Consider the following 22,415-nt stretch of genomic DNA (forward strand, 5'->3'; position numbering starts at 1 on the left):
AAAAGAAGGGAGACCGATTAAACTCACAGAGTTACCGACCTATTGCTTTGCTAGATATGCCAAGTAAAACATTTGCCTCGCTTTTATGGGAACATCTATATAAATGGGCCTCTGAAACTGGGAAATTTGATGTTTTTCAATCCAGGATTTTATGAGGGGAATAGGGACATCATTGAACGTTTTTTTACTGCACCTTTTTAAAGAGGATGATTTGTAAGGGAAGTGTACTGTATTTTGATCGTTATCTAAATTGTTGAAATGGGGTTGTCCCACTTATCTAGTGGACATTATCAAATCCTTTCACGTGGACACTACTATCCAGATTAGGTTCAATAGAGAAGCGCTCTTCATCTTCTCCAAATCCCACACCACATGGATTAAAGCAAGGATGTGTGCTGGCCTTCCTTTTAATTTATTTTGGATATTAGAGAATCCCTATTGGAGAGTCGATTTTTTCCTCCTGTTTTAGGTCCCCACCATGTGTGATGGTTCGCCTACGTGGATGATGTTACTAGATCAGACGCCGATTGGGCTGCAGAGGGCAACTAAATGCGCTAGAGTAGTAAGTGAGGAGCAAGTACTTAACTCTTAATACAGGGAAAAGAATAAGCCGAGATCTTTGAAAAAAATAAATGTGCTCAATAAGTGGTGCCTAAATCAGTCAGCATTAGAAGGTGTACCCTCATTTATTTATCTGAGATTCGCTGTGTTTGGGGGTGGGGGGAGCAGTAACACGAAGCTAGCTACTACTATGAAGCATAAGACTGATGTTACTTTTTAAGCATGTATGGTTAGCCAAAGATTTGGCTATTTTCCTGCATGTCAACTATAACATTTTATCAAATTAAAGCTGTACCAATGTTGAATGGGGCAGATATTTCACTGTCAGTTAATGCTATGATATGATATTTATAACACGCCTATACACAAGTGTTTCAAGGCGCGATGAGGCAAGAGAGGGAAACAGAGGGAGGACAGAGACAATGATCTTACTAGGCCAAGTGACATTGAGATCACGCAAGTGCAGTGCAGTGGGCAGGGGAAAAGAACCAGGGGAAAGGGGAGGGGGGCAGTGCTGTACATGGATTCAAAACAATAAGAAGACGTGCGGCCAGCAGGTGGAAGGGTACATGCAGACAGCAGGTGTCCAAAAGTGCAGGTAGGGAGACTGTAGGTTACAGATACAGACCCAAGTGCAAGGGTTGTCGGGAGGCAGTGCAGGTGTGCAACTGGGTGGGCAAGGACCTGTGCCCAATATCAGATTGTAGCCAGGTGGCCAGTGCAGCATCAGACAGGAAATCAGCAGGGGAGAGGGAGAGAGAAGGCAAAAGCAAAGAGGAAGGTTCTTGCTGTGCTTCCGGAACCAGAGATGGTTCTCCTCAAGATTCAGGGAGGCTGTTCCAGAGGGAGGCCCCAGCCGAAGAAAGAGATCTACCACCAACTCATTGCTTGGAGAAGCGACTGACCCTAAGGAAGTTGGAAGTGGAGGAGCGAAGAGCTCGAGTAGGAAGGTATTTACAAAGAGAGAGTTGGAGATATTGAGGACGCAGGTTCCAGAAGGCCCTATGGACAATGCAGAGGGTCTTTAACTTAATTCGCCCAGCCACTCATAGCAAACACAGAGATTACAGTGCTGTAGAGATACAATCCCTGGGCTTGAGGCCAAGGACAATGTTTGCAGTCCTGTTCTGGATGAGTTGCAGAGGGCGGAGAGTAGAAGCAGGCAGATTTGGAAAGAGGCTGTTGCAGTAGTCCAGCTTAGAGAGAACCAGATCTCTAGGAGATCGTGAGCTTTTGGGAAAGGAGAGGAAAGGAAGAATACCTCTGTGGAGGTATCTTGGATCCGCTTGCAAGGCCTTTTGTGGAGAAACGCGCTGCGTCTGCCAACTGGAGTCCTCACTCTGAATTGTGCCCCATTTTATTGCAGGTGCAGGTTAGATGGAAAAACATGTCACTACTTAGAAAGATTCTGTTAGCAGAAGTTGGTTCCCTAATTGGTATTCTCAAAAACTGTACAGTAACAGAAAGGAAGAAACTTTGAATGCATTGTTTGAACATTGTCAATCTATTTTAAATTCCACTGAAGCATCCATTGTAATACTAACAGGAACACTAGCTGCCCCCTTTTGAATGACAGTTTCCTTTGGTTTTATTGTGCTACTTGCTGACTTTTTTTAATGGTTAGACTTTGTACTTTTCTAATCTTCTACAAATCTGATTCTACTTTGGTAGTATATAACTGTTTTATTATGTTATATTGTGAAATGTTTGATTTTCAAACATAAAAAAATAAATAATTGCTGTATGATTTTTTGTCGATTTGTACATAATGAAGACTGTGTGCTTGAATGCATTTTGATAAACAATCACTTGTCATTGCAATTATAGAGTTCTGGAAGCGTATTATGAAATTGACCTAAATGATTGTTCTTGGGTGAGATTTTCTTTGTGTATGTAATATAATTAGGATATTCATTTTTAGACTGTTGCGATAAGTGAAACGTTTTAATTTGTTTTAAACCAATACACTTGGATTGAAATTAAATACTATGGTGTTTCTAAGAAAGAAGTTAAGATTTTAGCCTGCATACTAAAATATAAGAAACATTTAAAATTATATTGCATTTGAAATTCTGAAGGAGAACTTCTAACACATAATTAACCAAGCCTTTTTTTAAATGTACAGCAAACCTTTTACCACACATAGCACCATTTGCCATCGTAACATCTTAATAAAGCTTTCACAAATTACCAAGTTTTAAATTGATCACTTGAGACACCCACAACCCTTGACAAAATCAAGTTAAACAAAATGAATATGTACAAGAACTCAATTTAGGCAATGCACCCGAAACCAATGGTATGCTTTCGACATTTGTTTCTTAATACATTTTGCGAGTTGGTACATCCCCCATTTGTTTCAACTAATCTCATTTTATTAATCTGGAGACAAGCAGGGGTTTATTTTCAAAAGCCTACATAATTGTATTGCTTATGATTGGATTTATATTACAAAAGTAAATAGAATTGGTGTCACAGAAGTCCTATGAAGCAGATATAGCAGAGAATAAAGCCCGGGGTAAAGCAAATTCCTTTAAAATAAAGAACGCTTCTTCCTGAATACTATTACAGAAGTGACAAACATAAGCTATTTTGGGATATGCATCAAGGCAAAAAAGGCACCATATACGCTCAAAGTGACTGCTACCTTTAAAAAAAAAACAAATTGGCACAGATTATTTAGGCATACTATATGGGAAAGATTGTATAGAGATCTGGCTATTCAATTAGGGAATAGCTTGTAAGCAACAATCAGACCTGAATCCCATTTGCTGTCTGGATTGCAAAAGAATTAAAGTAAAAACTATATTGTGCAAAGTTGTAATTCCCATTAAAAGTTGAGGAAGTAATAGAAGAGAAGGGACACATTGAGAAAGAAATAATGAAGTGGTATGACCAAACAACTGAATAGATTGAATGAATTCTTACAAGATTCTGGTTGTGTCCTGCTTTGGGTGTGAAAATAGTTTGATGTAGGCCAAGGAGCTTCATAGATTGAAGGAGATTACTGGTTGCTGACATTTAACCACCTTCCCCTGAAACATACTCCAAGAAAAATATGTGGGCCCTAAAGTAAAATGGCTTGTGAAATGAAAGAGAGAAGAGGCAAACGAAAATGTCTGATCTGAGAAGGCAATAAACAAAGTATATGGCATAATAGGAAGGAATGAACTTAATCTAACAAATATTTTGCTGGGATAGGACTCAAGTTGTCTGTGGCTATGTGCAAAATAAACACCAGCAATATCTCCTTCCAGAGGCGCAGGATTTACGCACAGTTTTATATCATAGCAGGATTCCTTGATCCTGATCTGTGCCAGAGCAATTCGTAATCCAACTTTTCGCAAATAAAACAAAGTCAGGGATAGAAAAAGATCAAAATCAAATCTTGCAATGGGTTTTTCACAAACGATCTAGCATTGACCAAATAGCAATTACGCTTAGATGTATGGAACTGAAAGGTTGACAACATAATTATATTGCTAGGAGGTGTATGAATACAGAGTAATATGCCTTGGGGTGCTCACAGAAGGTCCCTAACCAAGAGGCATAGATCTTTAAAACAGAGGGAGAGGGAGGGATGTCAAACATTGCAGAGAAAGGTTGTTACTTGAATACTTGCTTTATGAAGGTTCAAGTCACTTGCCCAGATGAGCGCAGACTGGTTTGCTTCTGGTGTGGCTCTGGAACACCAGTAACATAGCCACTGCACACATTCCCCAAATGCACCACTTCATAAGGGCCTGTGCTGGTCACGTGGGCCAACTATGTCAGATGGTGCACTAGCTACAAGAAATTGGCCATCTTAGGTGGTACACAGAAGTGATGGAAGATGATGATTAAGTAGAAACCAGGAGGACTGAGTCCAAAATGACCTACAAGAAACAAACTCCAATAACACAAAATTAAATATCATCATATAAATTAAAGAATCAAACTTGGGCTAGGCAACCCCAAGACCTAGTCTTCAAGGAACCAAGATGAAAGAGAAAATTAACTAAATGTAAAATAACAAAATAAAATGTATTTTAAATATGCAGGGTTCCCCTCGGCCAAGTCTCTCCCTCCTCCCCCCCGTCACACCCGAGAAGGTCTCTAGACAAGTCTGGTCCATGAAAGCCTCCTACAAACAAGTTGACCCTTGCCCTCCTAAAACCATCAAGGACAACATTGATTCTCTTGCTCCAGCCTTGGCCAACTTCTTCAACCTCTTTCGCCACTGGAGTTTTCCCCACTTCTCTCAAGCACTCTTGTGCACCCTCTGCTAAAATAAAATCCTCAGCTGACCCCTCTATCCAAGCAAATTATTGCCTGATCTCTATCACTCCTTTCCTGGGCAAATGCTTCGAGAATTTAGCTATCTCTCAGCTTACCCTTCACAATGAATCCGTTGGATGTCTCCATGACCATCAGTCTGGCTTTAGAGCATACAGAGGCATGGAAACTGCTCTTCTGAACACCTGTGAAAACCTACTCTCAAATCTTGATTTTAACTCTCCTTCTGTCCTCATTCTTCTCAATCTCTCTTCTGCCTTCGACACGGTTAATCACCACATCCTGATCTCCTGTCTCTGTGATACCCTGGGCATCACAGATTTGGGTGTGGCGTGACTTGCCTCCTTTCTCTCCGACCGTCCTTCCCAGGTGGAACTTGGGTCCTTTACCTCCTCTATCACTCTCTACTTGTGGCGTCCCCCAGGGATCAAATCTATCCCTGTGGTACTTCAATGTCTACATGGCCCCTCTGGCCCATATGATTTCTACTTTCACCTAACTTTTAGTGTTATGGAGACGACAGGCAGCTCGCCCTCGGGCTACCATCGGCCTCTTCCTCCTCCTCACTCATTCTTGACTGTCTGCAATTCAGTCTTGGTGTGCTGCCAACAATCTGTGCCTCAATGCCAGTAAGACCGAGATTGTCCTTATTGGGAACCCTGCCCCCGCTTTCCCCAATTTCCCGCTGGCCGGCCTCTCTTGGCCCTGTGCCCTCACCTGCTAGTGAGACAAAATCTGGGGGTTATCTTCGACTCCACTTTCCTCTTGTCACATCTCAGACATCTCTAAAAAGTACCACTACAAGCTGCACCTCCTCAGAGGTATTTTACATTCCTCCAGAGGCTCGCCGTCTCCAGAGCCCTGGTTTGCTCTAGGCTGGACTACTGCAACAGCCTCTTTCCCAATCTTCCTACTTCTACTCTCTGTCTGCTACAACTCATCCAGAACAGAACCGCAAGACTTATCCTTGGCCTCACGCCCAGGGACTGCATCTCTGCGGTGAAGAAATTCCTCCAATGGCTCCCCGTGGCTGCTAGGATCAAGTTCAAGACCGTCTGCATAGTCCACAAGGCTCTCTGGGGCAGGGCCCACGCAATCTACAACGCTCTCTTCCTAAATACTCTCCTACAGCCCTCTGCTCTGTCTCCTCCAACTCTTGGCATGTGAGCTTTTCTTACAAGCAGAGAATTGGGGGTAGATCTCTATCCTCTGCAGGTGCCTCCCTCTGGAACAGCCTCCCTGCCTCTCTGCCTTGAGCCGGAGCTCCTTATGTTGCGAAGACTCCTCAAGACTTTCCTCTTCTCTTGCTCCTCTCTCCCTTGCTAACCTCCTCTCTCTTTCTCTCCAGCTTCACTCCTCCATCTCTCCCCTGCTGGACTGGGCGCCCTTGTTCCCCCTCCGCCCCTTCCCTTGCACTTCCATCTGTATACTTGCATGACCTGAATTTACTAGGCCTAGTAAGTCTGTCTTGTCCCCCCTTTGGCTGCCCAGAATGACTACTTGAGCACTAAAGGGAAAAGCAGTTTAAAATAGTTGGAAAATGTAAAGTTAAACTGCTTTAATGTTATCAAGAATTCCCAGCCGGACGATGGAGAATATTCAAACAGCATGTTAATCTATGAAAGATACCAATGTTGGAGAACAGGAGTTACAGGTAAGCAACTTATTTCTTCACCCGCATTGGATCTTTCATAGATTAACATGCTGTTTGTATAAGATTACAAAGCAGCGCATACATACAAACAAAATGGGTTGAGGTAAAGCTCAATAGAAGTAACAAACTCAAGCCAGAAACATTAACTTCATGCAAACAGGTTGCGAAGCACTGCCTGGCCAACCCAGGACTCCATTGATGCAATAGAACCTTGTAATGGTATGGACAGACCTCCACATGTCCTCCCTACAAATGTCCAGCAGGGGGAACACCAGACTGGAATGCTGAAGTCGAAGCCACAACCCTGGTCGAGTGTACTCTTGGCCTGCCTGAAGGGGCCTGTTGGCCATTCGATAACAGTGTGGAATACACGCCGATAACCATCTTGCAATGGAAGACTTTGAAATGGTGTTGCCCTTGCTAGAAGGTCCGAAAGAGAAACATTTGCGGTTATTTGCAGAAGCCTTTAGTGCGAGCACATCGAACTTGTGGACTTGGGTCACATCCAGAGAATGCAAGGAGCTTGGAGAAGAGGGAGATCCAAAGAACACTGGCAGGACTAATGGCTCATTAAGGTGGAATGAAGGAGGGGCCTTCGGCATTAAGGAAAGGTTTGTGTGATGAAGTCGAGTAGAGAGGCTTACAAAACCAAGTCTGTAGTTTGCCTACCTTTCTGGCAGACGTAATGGCAATTAGGAAGGTGGTATTTTAGAAGAGAAAATTCAAAGATGCTCTGTGCAGAGGCGCAAAAGGAGGATCCATCAGCTTGGAGAGAACTGAGCTCAGACAGGAGGGAAGGAGCAAATCAGTCCTTTAAGTAATTCCTTGACCAATCTTTGAGACCAAAGAGAAGGCTTACCTGGGGAATGCGTATAGCGCGAAATAGCTGCCAAGTGCACCTTGATGGAAGTGTGCACTAAATAAGCATTGGCCAAAGACGGGAGGTACGGTAAGACTTCCAGTGCCTGTACGCGAAACAGGTTGAGATGTTGACCTGCACAAGAGTTGGCGAAGTGTTCACACTTGCTCTTGTAGTAAGACATTGGTGCTATAGCCTGGGAAACATCTATCGGGAGGCAGAAGTAGTTTTCTAAACTCTAGGGCTGCAGAAGCCAGGCCGTCATGTTGAGGGATACAAGATTGAGGTGTAACATGGACCCGCCGTCTCTGGAGAGTAGGTCAGAGACAGGGGGCAGCCTGATGTGATGAGCACTGAGAGCTGAAGGAGGTCAGAGCCAAATATATCATGGCCAGGCCAGGGCTACCAGGATCATTTTGCATCGCTGTTTGAGTGCACCAAGCACTCGAGGCACGAGCGAGATTAGTGGAAAGGCGTAGAGGAACATTCCTTCCCATGAGAACGGGAATGCGTCACAGTGACTCCCCGTGTAAGGAAACCTGCGCACAAACGCCATTTATTTCTTGTTTGTTGCCGCCATGAAGAGATTTACTTCTGGGTACCTTCAAGAAGAGGAGAACTTGATCATGCAAAAGCTCCCATACATGGCAGGATTGAAGTTCCCTGCTGAGGGAGTCCGCTACTGTGTTGTGGATCCCGGTTAGATGAAAAGGAATATGTGCGTCAGTGCCCACGACCACAGTGCCTGGGCCTCTACTGACAGAAATCGGTGAGCTGGTGGCTCCCTGCTTGCGAATATAGATCATGGTAGTGGTGTTGTCCATGAAGACGCAAACCACTCTGTTTTGTTGTTGAGGCTAGAAGGACTTAATGCCCAGAACACCAACCGCATCTCATGAACAGCGATGCAGAGGGTCTTCTTGTTAGGAGATCAGAGGCCTCTGGCGTGAAATCTGCCCATGTGAGCTCTTCAGCAAAGCATCCGTCATGACCATGATCTGATGGTTTGGGAGGCGAAAGGACGAACCTTGAGTGAGATAGAGACGAAGAGTCCACTATTGGCGAGCGTTGCAAAAGGGATGTGTTAGATGAAGTTGGTCTTCCTAGAGTCCTGAAATCTGCTGCCAACAGGCATCCAGGAACTCAGGGAGCAGTCTCATTCAGAGTCTGCAGTGTGGGATCAATGAGATGACAGGTGACATCATTCCCAGGAGGGACTTGAGAGAGCGGACTGAAGCAACTGACAGAAGTGACAGCTGGAGGGCCTTTGTCAGAATGGACTTCACCCTCACCTCTGAAGGCGAAGGTGACATATCAGAGCGTGTTTAGATGCACCCCAAGAACAGCATGTTAGGAGATGGAATTAAGCAAGACTTTGCAAAGTTCACTGAGAAACCTAGTGATGTCAAGCAGTGAATTGTCTTTTATACGCTGAGTCGTTAGTGGAAGCTATGGGGCCAGCACCAACCAGTCATTCATATATGGGTAGATGCGAATCCCTAAATGATGGAGGTGGGCTGCGACCGGAGCAAGACGTTTGGTAAACACCTGTGCCACTGATTTTAGGAGGAAGGGCAAAGCCTTGACTGGTAGAGTTTTCCTGCAACCTTCAAGCATAGAAAACGCCTGTGTTGCCGATGAACTGGGCTACAAAGTATGCGTCCTCCAGGTCTAGAGAGGAGAGGATATCCCCTGCTTGCAGCTGGCCCAAGATATTCTGGAGCGCGACCATACAAAGGATTTGAGACCGGAGGAATTTGTTGAGCTGTGCAGGTCTAATATAGGCCTCCAGAATGTGGCAGCGCTGAATGATGGATAACACCAATTCGTCAGTGTTGATAGAGTCCCACTGCGTGACGTAGTTCGTAAGGCACCGCCTACTGAGGTGTAGAAGTGGTGGGCCGGGCCCCTGGTCAGGCTTGTTTCCGAACCTGGCTTCAGGCAGAAGAACCATGCCTACGCTCGTTACCACTATAGGCCTGTGCTCTCCCTTTGTAACCGTCTTGGGTGTTGCCGGAGCGTGACGTCTGTGGATGATAGGAGGATCTGTAATGCATTGAATTTCTGGAAAATTAGGATTTGCCAGAACGAAAGGACTGGCCTCGCTGTTGCAGAGTGCATAATGAATGAGCGGTGCCAGCGTCGGCCTTGATGGCTTCGAGGGTCTAATCCACTTGACAAACGGATCAACGCTGTCAAACTGCACGTCCACCACCTTGAACTGCACTTCAGGACGAAGGTTGGTGGTCTTGAGCCAACCTTGACAGTGCAATACAGCCCCGTTTCTCCTATTTGGTGGAATTCTGCTGTCTGCGATGTCCACAGCAATGGCTATAGCTTGATCAGATGCTGCTGTGCCTTCCTGTAGAAGCATAAGCATCTCCTCATGCTTGTTATCAGGTGGAAAGTCGAGCACTGGGAGAAGCTTCCATCAGATCTTCCGGTCAAAGCATGGAAGGATTGCCATAGAATTAGCGGCCTCGATAGTGTAGCGGCCATGGAAATGACACGTTTACCAAAGGCGTTAAGTCCAAGGCATAAACTAGTTTTCAAAAATTGATTAGCAGAATTTGCTAATTAAAATATTTTTGATTTAGCAAATAAACCTATTTGATAAGCAATTTTGTACTCCTATTTTAAATGTCACCAGAATTAGTTTTACCCCAGGACATACAATTAGCAAGAATACAGCATTTCTATGTACCTCTGAAGTAATACATTCGTGCAATGAGTGTAAAATGTAAAGGTTCATTGCATGAATGGACTACATAAATAGATCTGATAAAAAAAGCTCTGTAAAATGTTTTCAGTTCAACGCTCTGTGCAGCTTGGTCATGCAGCAGTCAGTCGTGCATAGTGCAGTGTCCATCTCAACAAGACTTCAATAAAGACGCAATTGTCCGTGTGTCCTTTTTATTTTATTATCAAGTTTCATTGAACTAGTGTTTGGCAAAAAACAGTCACAAGCAACTGCCCAAGATGAAGACAGCAGCTACAATGAGTTTGACAAATTGAGGACATTAGTTATCTTATTCTGCTGAACCAAATGGCTAGATGCCAGTCTCTTGGTCTGCCCAGGTCATTGAGGCCCTGATGCAACACCTACCAGTTACTAGGACCATAAAGTTTCATCTGCGAGACAAATGGGCCCAGCAAGTTAACATGTAATCATCCATTTGTGGTCTGGCTTATTGCAAGACAGCAAAAATTGAGATGATTTAAAAATCAAAATAAATGATCTAAAGAGGGAGTGCCAACCCAGACACCTAAAAGCCAACATAAAAATCATCAGGGAGCCCAAGAGGTCGGAAATCTCTTCTCTACACCTATGGCGCACAGGCACCGCATTTTGTGACTCCGCGGCATTGTTTGACGTACTGAGTGGCAAGTTAGCAGCAAATTGTGCAATGTAATGCCCATCAGGCCACTAACACTGCCCAAGGATAAATAATGCACATTTCTGTTCTTGCCAGCACACTGGTGTGTCTGGGTGGGATCAAATGATTTGCCCAGGATTACAGTTTGGTTAAGCAGTGAAGCGAGAATTTGCCAGCAACTTACCACATACCTTCCAAGCTCTAATTAGTGCACATTTGTTTTGTGTTTCAAGAACCACAAAATGGTTGTTTATTTGCAAAGAGCACAAATCACTCGAAGCAACCATCTTTGGGGGAGTATTTGCACCACCCTGAATATAAGACTACAAGTGACAGCCCCATAACACAACCTGCTTGCAAAAGGCCTTTTAAATATTGTTTGATTCTTGTAAGGCGCTGCCTATGGCACCAACACAAAAGATGTTTTTTCAGTATAAAAAGATGGCCTACGCTTTTCTTACCTTTTTGGTGACTCTTCGTTTGTTGTCAGAGTCAGTGTGAAGGTTCACTCTTTCCTGTTATCGTCCTCTACTGATACATTCCAATGTCTACAAAACAGACAAACAGCAACTGATTACCCACAGCAATGTGCGTAAGTGGCTGGAAATATTTGTCCCACCGGAACGGGTAGGAGAAATATTACTGCCAGCCACTTGCTAACAACAAGCCCTGCAATCAGGGACAGCATCCAGGCCTTTCAGTCTTTTCATTTGATAAGGGCCATGAGCCTCAGGGATGTCCCCATGTTGCCAGTTTGCAGTGTTATATAATAACACAGCAATTTATATATACTTTTGTTCTGGGGCTTAATGCCTTAGCTACATTTGCGGGAGCCCTTCCGGCTGTCACTTCCCTTGGGGTATACAGAAGTGTTATCACCTCGTTGCCTTTTCACACGGGTTCCTCCACAGCAGGCACTTGCTGATATAGGCTTTATATAGGATTTATAGCTTTTCAGTGGGTATTATTGTTTCAACTTCCTGCTGCCTGGCTGTTTAGTGATAATCGGCGGCTGTTAACCCCCAGATTATTTGTCATTTCATTGGGTAAAATTGATGCGACATCTACTGTGATGTCATCATATGCTACTTACTATTTTTGAAACTGGTCCCAGAATCTTTGCATGTCACAGTCTTCTATCAGATTATCTAGATGGATAGCAGTGTGCTTTAAAACTGCAGTTATCTGACATACAAAGACGTTCCAAAATGGATCAGGTTTCTCTGGAACCCTGGCTTTCATTCTTGTGATTAAATGTTCGTGGCACCTTAATCACAAGACTGAAGGATTATCTAAAGGCCCGCTGCAGCACCATGCTGTTATTAGTGCGGGCCTTGGTGCTTAGAAAGTGGCAATTATTTCCACCCACTTTCTAAGCACCCAGGCCCCCACACAGCATGGTGCTGCAGAGGGCCTTTAGATAATCCTTCAGTCTTTTGATTAAAGCGCTTGTCGCACCTTTAATCACGAATCTGAGAGAAAATTAAAAATGCCCTCTGCAAGCAGGCTACGTTATTACTGCAGGCTTCAACAGTGGCAGAAATAAAATTTCTCCCGTCCGTTCGGCGGGAGAAATATTATTTCCAGCCACTTTCTAAGCACCCAGGCCGCAGTAATAACAGCCTGCTTGCAGAGGGCATTTCAAATATTCCTTCCTTCTCGTGAATCACGAGAAGGAAAGAATATTTGAAAGGCGATCTGCCAGCATGCCATATTACTGTGGGGCTGGGTACTAGCAAGTGGCTGGAATTAATATTTCTCCCACCCGAACGGGCAGGCGAAACATTTCTTCCTAGCCGTGGCCACTTGCTAACACCCAGCCCTGCAGTCAAGGGGCTCGCAGAAGGCCTGCACCCTCCTCCTGCACCCTCCCCTAAGCACCCCAGCATGACTCCTTACCTCGGATTGAAGCCGGGTCTGTGAGTGGAGCTGAGGTGCTCCTGGTGAAGTCTTCTCCGCGTGACTTTGACGCCGCCCCCGGGCTGGGCTCATACATTGATACAATGTATTTAGCCCAGCCCGGGAGCTTCTGCCTGCTGCCTGCACACGGTCAGTGCACCGAGCGCAGAGTTTAAATAAACAGGCACAGTAATCTGTGCCTTTTAAGCTCTGCGCTCGGTGCCATAAATCATATCGCAGTTTCTGCGACATGATTTTAAAATTAACACACAAACCAGCGGTATCGTATCACAAATTGCGATGCGATGCCGCTTATTTTATGCCTTGAAGTCGTTTGCCTTCTTTGTCTGGAGTTACAATACAACGGGAAGAAAGGTTGGCAGATGGTTTCCATGCAGCCACTGGGATGATAGAGTGCAGGCAAGGCTAAGTCAGAGGAATTTAGGGGCGGAATCTGAAGCTTTGTACTGCTACTTGAAGGGATCTTTCTTGGGTGGTGCTGAGAAAGGATTCCTCAGCACCAGGAGGACGTCTTACCACATGATCGAGCACCGGGATGGCCACCACAGATTTTCTGGTAGACTCATGCCTTTGATAAAGGGTATCCTCCTCCTTCTGCTCCTCTGGGAGAAGATTCACTGCCCGAGACATGAGCGTGTGAAGAGAATCAATGTAATTGGGATGGGATTCTCTTGGAGGTAGATCTGCCGACTCGCTGTCACCTGGCAGTAGGTCATCAAACTACTCAGTTGAATTAGTGTGTGGAGAGCCATCAGTAGGATAGTCATCAACATAAGTGTATGTATCTGTGGGGTTGGCTGTCGGGGAAAGGACTGGAACCAGAGAAGGGTGTCCGGATTGTGGCGGAGTAACTAGGTCTTCTTCCACAGGAAAAGCACAAGGCTTTGCAGGACAAGGCAACGATGGAGCAAGAAGACGTTGCTGAAGCTCAGAGACTAACGGCTGCAGTGTGGACAAGATACCCATAGATACATCCTCTAAGCCTGAAGGAGTAGGGACTTGAACTGGTCTTAAAGGGGGCGCCTGCTTGAACAGGTGTCTATTTGGGATCTGCCCTGGAGAGGGTTCCAGCTGGACTGGCACATGCTTAGCAGGTAGCCCAACGGATGCCAATGGAGCCTGTGGGGATGGCATGTTTGTAGGTGGGAGCATACCACCATCATCATTGTCTGAAAAGAAAAACCTTCTTGAATCCATGTCAGGCACAGCCCCATTCAGTAATAGTTCTTCGGGGGGTGGTGGGGCTATGGCAGGGCAGGGAACGGCAGGTGGCACATATGGGGCCAGTGAGAACAGCGGCTGCACACAAGTCAACATCATAAGAAACAACAGTGCTGACAGAGAGTCTAGATTCCCTGCAACCCCTAATCATAGATGGAGACACCAATGTTTTAGTGGCAGACGAGAGTCTTGTCGTCGCCAGAATTGATTGGTTGTGGACGAGGCGGACTTGGGCCATCCGTGGCCCGTTGTCAAGATAGTCGACGAGGATGGGGCAGTTGTCATCGTGGACGAGTGTCGCTTCTCAGAGATAGAGTGCTTCATTGCCAAGGACGCTCTGGATGAGATAGTTGTCAACAAGGTGACCGTAGCCATGAACATCAACTAAAGTTGCCGACGGTGGAGCAGAACGAGCATGCAACCCATATCCCTTTTTCACGTTTTTCCCCCAGGAAGATTCTTCATGGGACCCCAACCTCTTTGACGAGCGAGTGCCCCCTAGAGATATGCTTTGCCTTGCAGAAACATAAATGCAGGCAGAGTCAGAGGCCCCGGCGTCATCATCCAACCAAGTCACTAATCTCATATGGTGATCCATGCGGGTCTTGGAGGAGACTGACAGATGGTAAAGTTATTGAAATCATTGTCTGGATACAGACAATAGAGGCATTCCTAATGAAGATCCACAATGTACACATTCTTGAGGTGACAAGTCCAGCAAGCCTTGAACTTCTGAGCATCTGCCATGATGTCAGACTTTTAAAGGCCTCAACGGATGAAAGCAGGAAAGCCACCCCAGAGGCGACAGAATGGGGCAAACGTCCACACCAACCGGCGAAGGGAGGATGCGGCATCAAACAAAGGAATCTTGAAGCGAAAATGAAGAAAAGCAGACAAATTTGTCAAAGATTGAACAGAGATTTTTCGAGGATTCCCAACGCTTGGCATGCAGTAAAAAATCTGAAGATGTCCTCCATGGCAAATGTAAACTGCTTTAATGTTACTGAGGATTGCCAACCTGACAAGGGGGAACATTTAAACAGCGTGGGAATCTATGAACGATCCAATGCTGGAGAAAGTCTGCATACATCAACGGCCTAAATTTACTACGAAGGTGGAATAAGGTGGAATAAGCCTAGCTGTTGATAGACAGGGATTGAAGTCGGACAAGAAAAGAATTACCAAGAGTGGTGCTAGGAGGTAGCTCTGCTTAACCACATCCAACCCCCCCCGATTGTGGTGAAATTCTTAAGAGTAGTCATTGAATCTGAATAATCTTACTGCTTCTGATGTGTGCACATGCAGCAGTTGGAATAACTGTAGAAGACGTGCAGGAACCCCAATCCCATCTAACTTTGCCGTAAATTACTCCAATCAATTGATCAAATCTAAGCAGGCCACATATACTCAACCGATCCTGGCTTTTGTACATTTCTCTCAAATAGTGTTTAGCAAAATACACTGATCCATTCTAGAGAAATCTTTTTGAAATCCAGCCTGTATGCCTGGCAAGAGGCTATTGGAGGTAGCCCATTTTTCCAACCTTTTTGCCAATTTTACCTGAAACATCCAAGGGCGAGATTGGCCGATAGCAATGCAGATCCACTACCAATCCTTTTTTGAAGAGCGCCACAATCAAGCTTCTTTTGCAAGAGGCTGGGCAGTCTAAAGCATGAGCTACTGCAGTTACACACTCCAATGTTTGAGTCCGTCAATCCAAAAACAAGATGAATAGCTCAGGTCTTAATCTATCTGGGCCTGCAGTTTACCCTTTTTCCATTTCTAAGATACATGTTGCTATCTATTCGTGGGTAAAACAAATATTTGTATGCACCATTCACACAAAGATTACTCGGAAAGGTATAAAGCTTGGTATTAAAAAGGAAATCTGTAAAATGAGCAATCCAAACTGACAGCAAGATGGGGCCGACATCGCCCTCAGCCTTCTCTTCAAAACCCCTTGAAACAAGTTTCCAAAACATTTTGGAATTATTTTTACATATTGCCTTGTCAAACAAATCGCACTGTTGCCCTATAAACAGATTTTTCTTTATTTTAAGCACATTTCTGCATGCCTGTTCCTTGGCCTGCATTTAAATTCCCTCGGTTTGCTTCCATATGCAGATTCCATTTTGTATGTCTGCCTTATGCATCAAACCTGGTGCGTCCTTTTTCCTAGTTTTTATCTGCCTCCTATCTTTTATGGGATTAGGCAAGACTTTAATATAGATGGAACTTAGATGTTGAAACAATGGAAAAAAAGCAAAACAAAAGAGTTAAGTGAGCAGTATCTTGGGTTTCTAGGCCCAGTAGGCACGGGACCCACGTCTGGGCATAACTGTCCCACTTGTCCCAACCACTGTGTATATTCTCCCGAGAACACAGGATTTGTCCGCCCGAGCATGCTGGCATCCATCTCCTTATTCTATAGAGAAAAACACATCCTAATTCGCCAAGTGTTTGCACATTGGAAAAACAGAGAGCTGTTATCAACTAGTCAATAACTAAGGGGTTATGATTGCTTCCAACCCGAACTAGGATCTTCAATCCTTGTAAAAAGAGAAGCAATCGGACAAACAATAGCCAGTGACGGCTAGCCTTGCAAAAAGTGTATTTTGGGGGAATGCCCCAGTTACATCGGCCATTTAATTCTACTAATAAATATATGCACATGAAGTTATTGATCGTGCCTCGCCTTGCATCTAGTTTGGAATTTTAAACACTTCTCTTGAGAACTGCACATATTTCTTCTGCTGTCCTTAACATTGTGTACCAGGCACCTACATTTCCCAATTTGGCATTTAAATAAATTATTTATTTGGCATTTTAATAAAAGTATTATACTGATGTCTACCTCTCTAACTAGCAGAGAGGAGAAAAAGCTTACGTCTTTAAAAATGGTTAGCTGTTTTCTTTTGATGAAATGAACACATTTACCAACAACAACTTTTGAATGGGCAGAACTGCAATATTTAACGGAGAACATTATTGTGCTGTATTCGGCAAATTGCACCTGGACACCTGTGTCGATCGAGATTGTCGCAGGAGGGCCGCTACCTCCTTCTCCCTTTGGGGAATCTTTTGCATTTATAGAGAAAAAAAAAACACAAAATATTAACCTTTCCTTCAAGCTGCCATCTTCTAACAAGATTTTGTGGAGGCAGATTATATCAAAAAAGAGCTTAACCAGTGTACCCAATCCTTCTCATACAATTTATTATTAACACCTCCAATGGTCCAATATTAGTAAATAAGTCCTGTCTGGATGAGCAAGGTGGCTAACCCAATACAGTTGTATTATATTGGCAAGAGCACTTATACTCTAAATTGGACTATTGATTAGAGCAAGCGAAACCTTAACAAGCTACAAATGGTACAAAATAATGTCCTTACATCAGCTCTAAACATTCCTCGGTCCCACCATATCTCAAAAGCCAGACGCAACTATAACTGGCTTCCTATACAAGACTTAATTATATTCAGAACCTTAATAATCGCCCACAAATGTCTCTCAAATTCCATCCCCAAATACTAAGTTGATACATTTTCCAGAAAACAATCGTCCATTCCCACTAGAGCCAACTACCTACATTGCCTCAACATCCCCAAATTCAAACTGTGCAAAGTTGGCGGGACCAGCTTCCCAGTATTGGCAGCTAAGACCGGGAATTCTCTGCCTCTCTCGCTTAGAGCTGAACCATCATTCCAGTCCTTCAGACATAAGCTAAAATCTTGGCTCTTCTACCTCCTTAATTAAAGACACCATGTGCCTTTTAAGGACCCCCGCCTAGATATGTAACAGCAGGCGGCCGCCCTTGAAGGATTCTAGACTCGACTGATTAGTACACTGTATATAACTGTATCTCACTCTCTTGCTAGGCTAGCAATGACTTTGATTTGTAACACAAGTCAGTTGCCTACAAGTTTTCCTTCTTATTCTTTATTGTCATTGTATTTTATGATTGCTTGTAATTTTTCACTGTTTTGTAATAACTTGTAAACCTAAGCAAAAGCGCCTAGATACCCTTGGGTTAGGCACGTTATATAAGAAAATAAACTAAAAGGGGTCTATTGCCTACTCCAGCTTTTAATGCAGTGACATGTATTTGCTTTTCTCTACTTGGATTCCTACCACAGTCCCTGCTTAGGGGGTATAGCACACTCCCCTTCTGGTGGAGGGAAGGCTCTGTGAGGTAGAGGTGATGGGAATCACATCAACTGGAACTCCTACAGTAGAACAGCAAGATTTTTTTTCTGCACTTTTGTGTCGGATAATTGGTATTTCGAAAAAGTGACTGTCGAAAAAAAGTCACTATAAACCAACAAGTCATGCTAATCCTTGAATACAGGTTTCTTTGCAGGCTCCAAGCCACTCTGAAATGTGTATACCAGGACAGTAATACCTGGTACATTGCTGCCTATCGAATTTGGAAAGAATTAAATGCTGTGTAGAGGGGAGGTGCTTGGTGGCATACAAGATGGCCTTTCTTTGCGATTGCTCTGAGACTCTCGTCAGGGCTCTGGGGGGTTTCCATCCCTCCAGCGGGGCACAAGACTGTAGCATTGTGAGCACTTGTAGGAGCAAGGAAGGAGAGGTAGCAGATCAGACTGCTGAGTAAGTGTACTTCATGCCGGCTGCCAATATTTCAACCAGGGCAGCATGCTCTGCTTTCTAAAACATACAGTTGGTATCAACAAAGCCAGAGAACCTGCCGGGCACATGCACAGGAGGGAACCGGAGTGTCCCTCCTTCTGCGTTCTGTGTATAAGGGGAACTAAAGAGCTGCCATGGGAGAAATCTAGCTGACGCTGTGAAGCAATAATGGCAAATAGGGTTTAAACAAGTCCAAATCAACAAGGTGGATAATGGCAAAGGGAAGGGGACAAGTTACAAGCTCCAAGTTGCAGTAAATGGCTACAGCAGTGCTCCAGATAAGATTTGGAAGTGGCAGTATTGGACTCCCTATTTTTTTTTTTTAAGTTGGGAGTAAAATGTTTTCTAGGGAGTAAAAACGGCAGTCCAACTCCCAATGAAAGTATTTTACAAGCGAGACAAATTTGCTTTAACTGGGAAACGGAAATGTTTTTGAAATAGTTATATCTTTGCACCTAATTATTTATGCACATTAAAAGATACAATTATACTTCTTCCGATCAGGCAGTAACAATAGTAGTTTCTTCCTGTGGTGCTACATGAACTACTGGTCCACAAATATCCATGGAGCTGTGTGGGTAAAAACAGGGGACATGGTTCTACTCATCTGTTTTCTATTTTTGTTAGGAGTATGTGTGCTACCTATTTTTATTTTTTGAGAGTATTTGCCTATTTTTAGGGAGTAAACGTGGCCAATACGACCTTATCTGTAGGGCTGGGCTCCAGGTAACATTCAGTTGGGCGCTGGCTTGCTAAAGCAGAAATGTCTCATGTTTTATTTGCCGACATTGCTGCCCAACCTCCAAGATGAAACTGAAGCATAAGCACAAGGGGCATGCTGGAGACAATGCTGCAGTGGCTAAGGGACTCTTGATTAACAGTGTTTAAATGGAGGCCATGCATAAAAAGTTGAGAAATAAGCATCGACCATTGATAATAGACTCGAGTCTATGGAACTTTGGGTTAAAAGCACTGAGAAGAAGCTCTGCAAGGATAAAGCGGGGTGTGAAAGTGGAGACAAAAATAAAAATGGGCAAAGCAGAGGAGGAAATGCAAGATTTTCCAAATTACATGACAAGTTGGCGAGTACCATGGCATTACTTAAATCCAGATTGGGCATGTGGCCAATGCCAGAACAGCTAACAGAGTTTGAGGTTCCCAAAACAGTGAACAATGGATTGCTGTCTGAGAAAATGCAGTGGATTGTCGACTCCCATCTGGTTTCATGGGATTACCTAGTCCCCTTTAACATGAAGAGGTATTTTGCCTACTAACTATAGCATGGAGGAATGGTTGTTCATGTTCGACAATAAGCTATTGTTGTTTTCAGACTTGAGCATAGAGACTAATGTGAGAAGGCAAAAGCATTCGGAGAGTCAAATGTCTCTAGTGGCTATTGGGGTACCAGTGTCAGTGTGGGATCCAATGAAACTAAACGTGTTTTATGAAGGCAACACATGTGCTTTTACTGAGATAATATTAAGCTGTGTGTCACGTTGGCACACTTGCTTGTACAACATCTTCAGGTCTCCATGTCACCAGTTGTGACATGGCGAAGAAGACTTGTATGGGGCCACAACCTACACCAGCGAGGTGGAGTACAGTGAGGAGACCCGGGGCCTGCTCCCCATACTATGTGACAGAAACCAGCTGTTGGCGTGGTGCAGGGACAGTGTAGAGCAAGAGACCCGAGCAGGGTGCCAAACCTCTGCTCTCAGGGTGAAGTAGGACTGCCACACCAATGGGCGTGACATGGAGCGAGCAGCATGTGTAGGTCTGCAGGTGTATGGAGATCAGTATTCGGGTGACACAAAGCAAAGTCCGGAAACAGGTTGGCAGAGGTAGAGAGGAGGCAGAAGAGGTGGGGGATAGTGGGATGGAAGGAGAAAGGCAGCAAGACCATGATAGCAGGTTCCGCAAGCAGAGGAAGCAAGGCAACAGGAAGAGCCTTCAGGGTGGGCTGCAACAAGGCAGAATGTCAGAAAGATAACCCTATGAATATGCCATCCATGTGGAGGTCTTGTCTTGTGTTGTCAAGATATGCCGGGAGATGCTGCTACACCGTGCACGCTCCAAGTACAGAGAGGGAGCTCCACCATGCATGCAACCCTGATGGTAGCATGGCGATGCCAGTGATTGAGTTTGCTTTTGTTGAGGAAGACACAGGGCACTGCCATAAGGTAAGGAAGGTTCAGTTGAACTAGAGGCGCACAGGTCCAAAGAACCACGGTGGAGAATGGTGCATGACAGGTCTGGGCAGACTGTTTTTTGGAAAAACTATGTCCCGATTTTGGTTAAAGGAAAACGAGCATTAATCATGAGCAGACAAGTTGCCATGGATGAAACTCCACTTGAAGATCCCGAATTGCGGTTTTGCAATTTTAGGAGGAAGAGGATAGGGATGATATGGTCCCTTTGGTTAAAGGAAGGAGTCTTTTCTCGCTTTAGTTAACAGTTGCAGTTTGATCCTCCGATGCAGACTCCCTCCATAGTTTACCATTCCAATCCCCATGTGGAACATGTTTTGAAAATTGGGTTTGAATGTGGGTTCAACATAGTGATTGGCAACAGACATGTTATTAAGGTGAAACGCAGCCCTACTGTAAGCTACCTGCCACGAAACATGGCCAGAATGGGTCTGATTCGATATACAGTAGCAGCGACTCTCTTGGTACTATCATGATGACTCTTCCCACAATGTTATTATAGTCTCCTCTTTTATGTCGTAGATAGCTTTTAATCGATTTGTCAGAGCAAAAGATGTAATGTGCAACTAGATGTATAGGATGCAGCCAGAGGAATAGATCCTTTCAAATACAAGAATTACCGTTTCATTTTAAAATTGGGATGAACCACAAAACGATACAAATGCCCTTCTTGTTAGCTTAAAATACATTTGTAAGTTGCTTAACAGCCTTGACGGGCTGAGGCAGTCTGGGCATATTATTTTGAGAAAGACTGACATTTTGCAAGAAAACAACCATCTGTCAATGGAAGACATACTTTCTTCAATAAAATGACATCTTCAAAATGATTACTTCTTTATTGTAAATTGTGTTTAAAATGTTTTAAATTATTATCAGAGTAGAAGCTCTGTTATCCAGCAACTCAAGTGGGAATGCTGTATTTACCAGAACCTGTCATTGTCAGTAAAAGTGCGGTTTGGTTAAGGAAATACAGGATAGTGACACTTTGGCATAGAATTTGATTGGAAGGAATAGATGAGGGTGACATTGCTTGCACAATTGGAACTTGAATGGCATCAAAACAGAATGGAACTAGGGGCTTAAAAAAAAAAGAAAAAGAAAAAGAAAAAGAAAAGAAAGAAGCATAAAACCCATTAGGCTGCAGCCTGGAAGTGGAATAGATCAGATTAGCATACCATGCCATGCTCGACTTCCAGTTTAAAAAAAACTAAGACTTGCCTGAAAATCTTCCTTTACTTCTTGTACGTTATATTGGAAAAATGACAGATAATGATGGAAGAGCAGCACCAATAACACCGACAAGGCACTTGGGACCAGCAAAAGGCCCTTTGATACGGGCGCCTTATCTGGAAAACACAAGAAAAATAAATGACATTTACACAGTGCGATAAAGAAAAGCAATACACTGTTGTGAACTATGCCCTTTTATAATGCACTGTACCGTACTCATTGATTGTACAGCAGTACCAATAACTAGAAAGATCGCTTACTTGTAGCTTGGCAAATGTGTTCCTTGCCTATCCACCATTGCTTTTTGGTGCTTAAAAATGACAAAAATGCTATTAGTTTAGCAATTTTCTAGCCATCCAATGTTGATTTTTGCAAAGCCGTTCTATTTGGCATGTCGAATTATGTACTTTTATTAGGTATGGATACAAGTTAAAACTGTCACACTGGAGCAGAGGTA

At 44.0% G+C, this 22,415-nt stretch overlaps 1 protein-coding gene across 6 annotated transcripts in view; it reads right to left on the reverse strand.

The window, feature by feature from the left end:
- UBAC2 (UBA domain containing 2) overlaps positions 1-22,415 on the reverse strand; it is a 1,796,755-nt gene that overhangs the window by 1,672,393 nt on the left and 101,947 nt on the right. For 3 of the 6 annotated variants that reach the window (XM_069637022.1, XM_069637017.1, XM_069637016.1), the window contains exon 2: positions 21,947-22,074. The exons of 1 other annotated variant lie outside the window; for it this stretch is intronic. In XM_069637022.1, coding sequence (XP_069493123.1) covers positions 21,947-22,074 — 128 coding nt within the window. Of the gene's footprint in view, positions 1-11,187; positions 11,275-21,946; positions 22,075-22,415 lie in introns of all 6 variants that reach the window. 2 more of the 6 variants (XM_069637020.1, XM_069637019.1) reach the window with 2 other exon arrangements.

The sequence above is a fragment of the Ambystoma mexicanum genome, chromosome 7p (genome assembly GCF_040938575.1).
Source record: "Ambystoma mexicanum isolate Mex_15411 chromosome 7p, UKY_AmexF1_1, whole genome shotgun sequence".
Classification (NCBI taxonomy): domain Eukaryota; kingdom Metazoa; phylum Chordata; class Amphibia; order Caudata; family Ambystomatidae; genus Ambystoma; species Ambystoma mexicanum.